At 60.5% G+C, this 8,497-nt stretch overlaps 1 protein-coding gene across 2 annotated transcripts; it reads right to left on the bottom strand.

Moving 5' to 3' along the window:
- Positions 1-3,046: 3,046 nt before the first annotated feature.
- On the bottom strand, positions 3,047-7,707 carry Myadm (myeloid-associated differentiation marker). 2 transcript variants are annotated; one of them, XM_013027796.1, is made up of 3 exons: positions 7,645-7,707; positions 5,687-5,753; positions 3,047-4,042 (listed from the first exon to the last, which is right to left on the bottom strand). In XM_013027796.1, exon 3 carries the CDS (start codon positions 4,035-4,037, stop codon positions 3,147-3,149), a length of 891 nt encoding a protein of 296 aa, XP_012883250.1. In that variant the 5' UTR covers positions 4,038-4,042; positions 5,687-5,753; positions 7,645-7,707; the 3' UTR covers positions 3,047-3,146. The 2 variants fall into 2 exon arrangements, with proteins under 2 accessions (XP_012883250.1, XP_012883252.1); XM_013027798.1 differs by lacking the exon at positions 7,645-7,707 and adding an exon at positions 7,574-7,634.
- Positions 7,708-8,497: the final 790 nt, after the last annotated feature.

Here is an 8,497-nt window from a genome sequence, read left to right as displayed (position 1 = left end):
CGGCCCCTTCGGCCACGTGGACGCGCGGGTCCCCATCGGGATCCGAACCCGCGTCCGTCCGCTCAGGCCCCGCGCCCAGGAGCAGGGCCTGCCCGATCCCCAGCCGCGGGGCCTCCGTGCCCTCCGGGGTCGCGGGGAGGTCGGCCGGTTACCCACACACACTTGTGCCCCGCCTCCATGTTCTGGAACGTCTTTGAGGATTTCTGCCTTAGTTTCCCTTACTGTGCCTCCTGCCCCTCGGGGTCAGGGTGTCACTGCCTCCAGGGGTCTCCTCCGGGGGCGCCCCGTCCCCCATCCCCGTCTCTGTGAACGCTGTTCCTTCCGCTTTTCGTTCTCCGCTACTCTTCCTGGGCTTTCCTGCTCATGTGCTCCCCGCGCCATCTGCCCAGTCCGAGCCCGCGGCCTGTCATCCTGCGCGCGGCCACCAGGGGGTGCGCGCCCGCCCCCCCCCCCCCGTGTGTCTCCCAGGCTCTCCGTGTCTGTCTGTCCTGTCTCTCTGGCTTCTGTCTCTGTGTGTGTCTCTCTGTGTTTCTCACACTCTCAGCATTGGCTCTGCCCCTCCGGCTCTTTCCTCTCTCTCCCCCCTCTCTTCTCAAGTCTCTCTGTGTCTGTCCTTTCTCGGTCGCTTTCTGGCTTTCTCTGTGTCTGTGTGTCTGTCTCAGCATTGACCTCTGCCCCCCTCCCGTCTGCCTGTCCGTCTGAACATTGGCCTCTGCCCCCCTCCTTGTCTGTCTCAGCATTGGCCTCAGCCCCTCCCCCCCTCCCCCGCCCTGTCGGTCTGTCCGTCCGAGCATTGGCCTCAGCCCTTCCCGGTCTCTCTCTGACTTGTCCCTGGTCTGTCTCCCTTTCTTCTGCGCCCTACTCTATTCCTCCCTCTCTCCACGCCTCCCAGAGTCTGTCTGTCCGTTAGTCCGTCTGTCTGGAGTGCGGCTTCCCATCCGGGCCTTGCCCGGAATCACTGGGACACGCGGCCCCCACGGCTCCCCGCAGCTCCCCTCAGCTTGGCCGGCTTTCGCCGGTCGCGCTCCCCTCTCTTCCTCTAGGGGAAGTGGGGGGGGGGGTTGTAGCCAGGGGCAACCACGTCCCAACCCGGACCTCAGGGTGCAGTGCATTCCGGGATTTGTAGTCTTGGTCCCCTCGTCAGCCCACCCTTGGGGTCGGACCAAGAACTTCCTCTCCCGGCGTGCCCCGCGCGGTGGGCGGGGCGCAGTGGCGGCGCGGGGCGAGGGTGCAGGGGCTTTGGATTGGGGTTCCAGAAGCCTAGCGAGGGAGGGAGGGAGTCCGCCCCTAGACACCCCACCCATCCAAGCATGGGGCGCAGGGGGCCCTGAAAAGTAGTGGGGACCTAGGAACTCCACTTGGCGCTTCCCCGGGGCCGGGGCTGCTAGTCCCGAGGCGCCCTGCAGGTGCCCAGCCCGGCCCACCGGATCGACGACTGAGGGGAGTAAAGCCAGCAACCCCTGGGGCTGGGATGAGAGGGGGAGCCGGGGAAGAAGACTGGATTTTGGAGAAAAGAGGCTGTTTCAGATGAAGGCCAAGATTGTCCACCCCCCCCCCTCCCGCCCTTCCAGCAGATTGAGGAATCTGAGTCTCACCTTCCATTTGTAAAGAAAGCACAAGTCTTCCTTTTACCTTTATATTGAGATTTACAAAAAGAACATTATTCGATGTGGGGAGGGAGCCAGGCTTCTAAAAATGAAAGCTATACCAGGGGTTAAAAAAATAATATATATACATTTTATAGGTGTCATGTTACGGCATATGAGTTCCAGAGCAGCAGGAAGCAGCAGCAAGAAGCAACTAGTACACACAGACACACGCGGGTGTGTGATACACTCAAGCTGTGACGGCAACGATCTGTGTCCCCACCTCCCACCCCAAAAAGAAAAGAAAAATTAAAAAGGACTTTCCTTCTTGAAAACTAGGGCTAGTCAGTAATTTCTGTCCTCACGACCAGGAGAAGAGAAGATCCTGATTCTTTCTTTTGGTCAGTCATGGGGCTTGAACTTGGAGCCTGGGCACTGTCCCTCAGCTCTTCAGCTCAAGGCGAGCGCTCTACCACTTGAGCCACAGCACCACTTCTGGTTTTCTTGTGGCTTATTGGAGATAAGAGTCTCATGGACATTCTTGTCCAGGCTGGCTTTGAACCGTGATTCTCAGATCTCAGCCTCCTGAGTAGCTAGGATGACAGTTACCAGCCACCGGCGCCCCGCCACGGCTGTGTTATTTCTAACACTGAGGCTGGAGAGGGCTTCCTGACCCCCACCAATACAGGACTATTTGGTTCTTTGCCAGGCTCCCTTTTATCTCCTTGATGATACTGGGGTTTGAACTGAGGTAGGTGTTCTATCATTGAGCCACACCTCCAGCCAGGCTTTTTAAAAATAGCACAGAGAAGAGTTGGGATAACAGGTACCCATATAGGATGGCCTCCAGGCAGTGGGTTTTTAGTAAGCCTGACAAAAATTCTGGTGCCAATTTCAGGCAAAGCTGAGGGCCAGGCCTGGTCTAAGGACTCAAGGTCTGTGCCTAAAGCTTCCAGACCTCTGAGAATTATTGACCTCACAGCGTTTTGTTTTTTAAACTTAAAGGGGAGATGCACTGTAAACCCTCCTCCAGTGGGAGAAAAGGCACCCACCCCTTGCTGCCCACCCCACCCACCCCTACACCACACGCTTACAGATACACACAAACTAAGGCACAGCTAGGGCAGGCAGGCATGCTTTGGCAATGAGGGAGCCCCTAGGGAGGCTCATGGCATGAAGAGCTTCGAAAGCTTGTGGGGTGTGTAGAGCCAGCACCTTTGAGGTGGGGTGGGAGAGGGCGGAGCAGGAAGTCCCACGGCTCCCAAGGAAGAGGCAGATGAGAAAACAGGAAGGAGGGAGGAGAAGGAGGAGGAAGGGAAGGAGGAAGATGAAGAGGAGGAGGAGGAAGAAAAAAGGTATGCAAAACAAGATGTGACTAAACACAGAGCAGAGAAAAAAGGAGAGGAAAAGAAAAAAGACCCCAGGAAGAAAATTCAGAGGATGAAGGAAAAGAGGGGGAAATAAAGACTCAGCGATCAGAACCAACAAAACCAAACCAAAAAACAGAGGGGAGCAAAGAACAGAGAGGGGCAGAGCCGTGAGACGCCCTCTGACTGCCGCTCACTTGATGACCAGCACACGGGTGGAGTGCACCAGGTCGGCTAGGTACGCAAGCAGGTTGACTCCTGTTAAGAGAGCCACAGCCAGCCGGCGATCCCAGCTACACACGGAGTGCGGGTGGCGGTAGGCACAGTACGAGTCCTTCAGCCGCCGGCTCTGGCCGCCGTAATTCTCATTAAACTGGTAGAGGGGCCAGATGATCATAGCGGTGGCATACATGAGGAAGGACAGGACGGCCACGAATGTCAGGAAGGTGGGGAAGGCGATGGGCAGCACGTTGGTGCAGTCCCCCAGGTTCAGCAGGATGGTGACAGCTGCCAGGATGAAGCAGATGGCATACACCGCCACACACCACTCCAGGGCCTCGTGACGCTGGTACAGGCCAGCGTTGCTGAGGAAAGCGAAGATGATACAGGCTACGAACGTCTCCAGCACCTTGAGGAGCCCGGGTATAGTGGCCATGTAGCCTGTGGACTTCCCTCGGGTCCAGGACACTTCAGTGGCATAAGCCAGGAAGGCGATGCAGGAGAAGGTGCAGGCGACGATGGCGTGGTTGCGGGTGCTGCCCTCGGACATGAACTGCACGTAGGTGGTGGGGTAGATGATGGAGGACGAGAGGCAGAAGAGGGCAGCGTATAAGGCGTAGGTGATGGGGAAATTCTGCCACGACAGTGGGAACCGGGCCTGGCAGCCGCACACCTCCACGCAGAGGATGATGAACGTCACGACGAAGCAGAAGCACCAGGTGAACATGGACCAGTTGCCCATGGGCCCCATCCAGGCACCCACATGGGCCACGCATGAGAACGCCACGCAGGTGGACAGCAGCTGGAGCAGGCGAAGGAGGCCCAGAGGCTGGGTCAGTGTCTGAGTTGACATTGTCACCGCCATAGCCCCTGGAAAAGAAAACACACACAGCGTCGTCAGCCTGGCACCGGTAGCTCACGCCTGTCATCCTACCTACTCAGAAGGCTGAGATCTGAGGATCACGGTTCAAGGCCAGCTAGGGCAGGAAAGTCCCTGAGACGCTTATCTGCAATAAACCACCAGAAAACTGGAAGTGGCGCTATGGCTCAAATGGTAGAGCACTAGCCTTGAGCTGAAGAGCTGAGGGCCAGCACCCAGGCCCCGGAGTTCAAGTCCTATGACCGACCAAAAAAAAAAAAGACACAGTGACACTAGCACCCCGGGCAATACAGGAAACCATGACCCCAGTCTTTGCCTCTTGAAGAACTTGGGGCTCAAGATGTGAGATTTCCAGGAATAGGCTGGGTCTCCCAGATTCTGGGCTCATTCCATGTGGAAGTTTCCAGCCTCCTCCCCTCCTTCCAGCCACACCCACCAAGCAAGACCAGAACCTGTCAACCACACCGACCATTTCCTCTCCCACCCACTTTGGGCCCTCTGACCAAACTTCCTCCTTTGGCCCAAAGTGACCTATATATGTCCAGCTTCCACACATCCCAGACTCTAACTTCCTTGTGCTATGCTGTTACATCTGCTCGGAGCTGCGGATCTCCCGTCTGGAACTTTCCGGAAAACCAAATGTTCTTTCTTCACTACCTTCTGGAAAGTGGTCCAAATACTCACCACCGTGCTTTTTCTCCCACTCCTAGCTCAAGGCCAGGAATCTGCTTCCAGCCAAGATTTGGGTCTAAAAACGGCCCACCCCTCCCAGAATAGTGTACACACACACACACACACACACACACACACACACACACACACGGTTTTCCCCAAATTCTGGGCAACTCAGCTCCTCAAGTTGCTCCTATCGAGTGCCCTAGCCCCCTTCACTGAACTCTCTGGGCACACAAGATCAAAAAACCCAGGGAGAGCTAGGAATTCCAATTCCTTAAGAAAAACTCTAGCTGGTAGAGGGACGGGGCCACCCCCAGGCACCCTGCCCCCAGGGCCAAGGCCTGAGGATGCTGATTTCCTAATCTTTGTTTTAATTTGCTATAAATTGTAGCTGCCTGAGGGCAGACAGACTGGAAATTCCCCTTTTCCCCAGTTCAGGCCCACATCATCAATAAATTCAAGTCGCCATTTCCAGAGCCTGACCTCGTGGACAGCCATCAGGACGCTCCCTCAGACTCCAGGGAAACCAATCTCTTTTCTTCCCATGTCCAAATGCCACAGCTTTGGCCACATTGGGCTACGGGCCTCAAGAATGATGCCCAGATATCAGGTCCTCCTTTAGCCAGAATTTCTAATCTCCAGTGGACACACCTCAAAACACCAGGGGGTGGTTCTCTGCCAGGGAAACAACTTCCTCCTTCCCCAGGCCAGCACAGGGGCATACGGTAAGGCCCAAGCCAGGGTTGGACCCCTTCCTGCACCCCAAGACCCAGACCGCCTCCCAAGGACGCAGTGGCCAGCTCTTAAATGCTTCCTCCAACGGGTGGTGCAGGACAGGACCTCCACGAGGAGTTCCCCATTCCTCTCCTCTAGGTCACTGAGTCCAGGCCCCAGCCTCCTTCCTAACACCCAGGGGTCCGGTCCCGGCTACCTCCCTCAGAGCCCAACCCCACACTCACCGAGGAAGGAGGACGATCCGACTGGAGGAGGATGCGGTCACACACTGGGCACACCTGGCCCAAGCCCCTGGGGGGAGGAGAGGTGGTCAGCGTCCAGCTCCCAACTATCTTTTCCTTTGGAACCCTGGCGGCCTGCGGCCTCACGGGGGGCTCCGCAGACCAGCGAACCTCCGGGCTGGACCAGGACTGGACGCCGACACCCGGAGGGATCGGGCGGTGATCCCCAGAAAGCACCGCCCCTCTCCTCCCCGCCGACCAGATTGCAGGGCCCGCGAAGCAGAGGACAGGCCACGCCCACCGGGCCGGGGGCGGGCGGAGATTGTCACGCCCACAAGGCAGTGATTAGACAATACCCACCGGGGAAACTAGCCACGCCCACCTTGGGGGACATGTCAGATCCCGCCCATTAGGGAGAGGAGCTAACGCAATCAGGCCCCGCCCCGCCGGGGAAGCCACGGGGCGGCAACCAGGAGGCCCAGGGCCGGGGCTGCGGAGCGGCGTCCGGCCTGCCTGGCATCGTCGCGCCTTATAAGGGCTTGGAATCGGCGCAGCCGTCGTGTCCGCTAGGGGAGGCGGTGCGGTGGCCCCCCAGCCGTGGTCCACCCCGGAGACCGCCGGGACTCTGCCCAAGGACCGAGTAGAGGTGTGGTGGGAGGGTCAGGACGGGCGTCCCCTCCCCACCTCCTACGTGAGGGGGTGGAAACCTGGAAGCTATGGGTCCTGAGGGACTGGGTTAGGGGCGTGGTTCAAGCGGTGGAGCGCTAGCCCGCCTGCCGCGGGCGCGCAAACTCTGTCCCCAGTACGGAGAGGGGGAAAATGACGGCGGGCGTCCCAATATGATTTAGTAAGCGCCGTCGGCTCCCTCCTGTCACCCCAGCTGTTCGGGAGGCTGAGATCTGAGGCTCGAGATGCAAAGCCAGGGTGGGCAGGAAAGTGTGAGACTCTTATCTTCAACGAACCGCGCGCGCACGCGCACAGCCGAACGCGAGGTCAGTACCCAGGCCCTGAGCTGAAGCCTCCTCAGTACATTATAAATAATACATACATGTATTGATCATTGATTGACTGGAAGACCCGCGATCCCGGGTCTCAGGGCAGACCTGGGGAGGATCTCCCCTCACCCCCAGGCCTGAAACCGGGCTCTGAGCCCACAGAGAGCGGCCACTCCTCCCTAAGCCGGCTCTCTGGGACTCCACGCCGTCACCAGGGACCCGTTAGCGGACAGCCGCCCTGGGCCTCACCCCTGGCGCCCCGGGAAGCGGCTCAGGCAAAGAGGGAGAGGGAGGGAGAAGGCCAGCCGAGGAGGGGCCGCGGAGGACGGGGAGACACCCTGGGTGGGGGGAACTGGGCATCCCCCCACCACACACCCGGAACAGCTTCCAGCCGAGACCTGAGATCAGAGCTCAGGAATGCACAGCCGCAGACCAGCTCTGAGGACCAGCCCCGGCCACGCCACGCCCGGCACGCTCCGCGCCCGGCCACGCCCCCTGCCCCGCCTCTCCCGGCGCGCTGTGCTCCGGGCCACGCCCGAACCCATCCCTCCCTCCAGACTCCAGGGCGGCCCCCAGCCTCACACCCTGCTGCGGCCCACACCCGGAGCTGGACTCGGCTCCGCCACACATGGGGTTCCTGTTGAGTCTTCCCCCAGCTACAGTCAGGGGTCCTAACACCTCGTGCGCCAGATCACAGCCCCTTAGCCTGGACCTAGGCCTCCCCCCAGCCTCTCCCCTCAGACCCAGGGGTCCAGGCCCCAGCCTCCTCCCTCAGACCCCAGGGGTCCACACTCGGGTCCCAGTCTCCCAGAAGACCTGTGTGAGTTCAGCTCAGCATCTCCTAGAAGCTCGTCCAATGCCAGTGTTTCGACTGGAGGAGCCCAGAGGTTCTGACCTCACGCATTTCTCCCCGGAGACCAGGATCCTGCTTGCTCCTGTCGAGGTCTGGGATCCCCTCAGCCTCACCTCTTCAGCCAGCAGCGGAGGCGTCTGGACCAAGGGCGACAGCTGCAGACCAGAAGGGTCTGTGGGCTGGGTGGGGTTAGCGGACCCAAGAGCGCGCGCGGGCGGGGAGGGGGCGGGGCCTCTAGCAGGGCGGGGCCACTGGTGGAGGCGGGGCCTGCGTCCCGCTGAACGCTGAGACTGGAAAGGGACTTCCCCAAGTCCAGCTGTCCCCGCCCACTCGTGTGTCCGTGGCGCAAGCCACGCCCACCTGAGAATCCTTGCACCACTCAGCTCCCTCCCGGTGATGGGGAGGAAGGCTGAGGTCACTGTTGCCTTGGTGACAAAACAGGAAGACACAACAGCTGGCGGGGTTGGGGCCGGGGGCTCCCCCCGGGCCGGGCCGTTGCCGTGGAAACCCGCTTGCTGCCGGTGTGTTTACGCACGGGAGACCCCGAAGCCCGTGTCCCCACGCCCAGTTTCTCCCCCTGCCCCGCCGCCTCCCGGGTCGGCTCAGATCGTGCTCTCCTGAACTGGGTCCTGGACCCTCCGCGGGCGGAGCGGGGGTCTGCTCCCGGGTCCCGGGGTCCCTCGCGGGCGGGACTGGGGTCTGCTCCCGGATCCCGGGGTCCCCCGCGGGCGGGGCCGATGTCTGTTCCCGAGTCCCGGGCGCGCACACTTAGCTCCTTAGTTCCCCCAAAAAACACCCACGAAGAGGGCCCGAGTCGGGTTCTCGACACTGGTTCCGGGGTCCAGGTCAGGGCGCGGCGCTGGCACAGAGCCAGGTCCCGGCGGCAGCCGGGTGCGCACGGGTATTTTTGGCCTGCGACCCTGGCTGCCCTCCAGCTGGGACTGAGCTGGGGCAGAGCGGGGGCGG

This window comes from Dipodomys ordii, unplaced genomic scaffold, assembly GCF_000151885.1.
Source record: "Dipodomys ordii isolate 6190 unplaced genomic scaffold, Dord_2.0 Scaffold105, whole genome shotgun sequence".
In the NCBI taxonomy this organism is placed as follows: Eukaryota; Metazoa; Chordata; class Mammalia; order Rodentia; family Heteromyidae; genus Dipodomys; species Dipodomys ordii.
The sequence above is the reverse complement of the archived record's forward strand: the minus strand, read 5'-3'. Positions and strand labels throughout refer to the sequence as shown.

What these genes read in the sequence shown, in the direction of transcription:
- Myadm (XM_013027796.1), bottom strand. Translation starts at nt 4,037, where the DNA reads ATGGCGGTGACAATGTCAACTCAGACACTGACCCAGCCTCTGGGCCTC.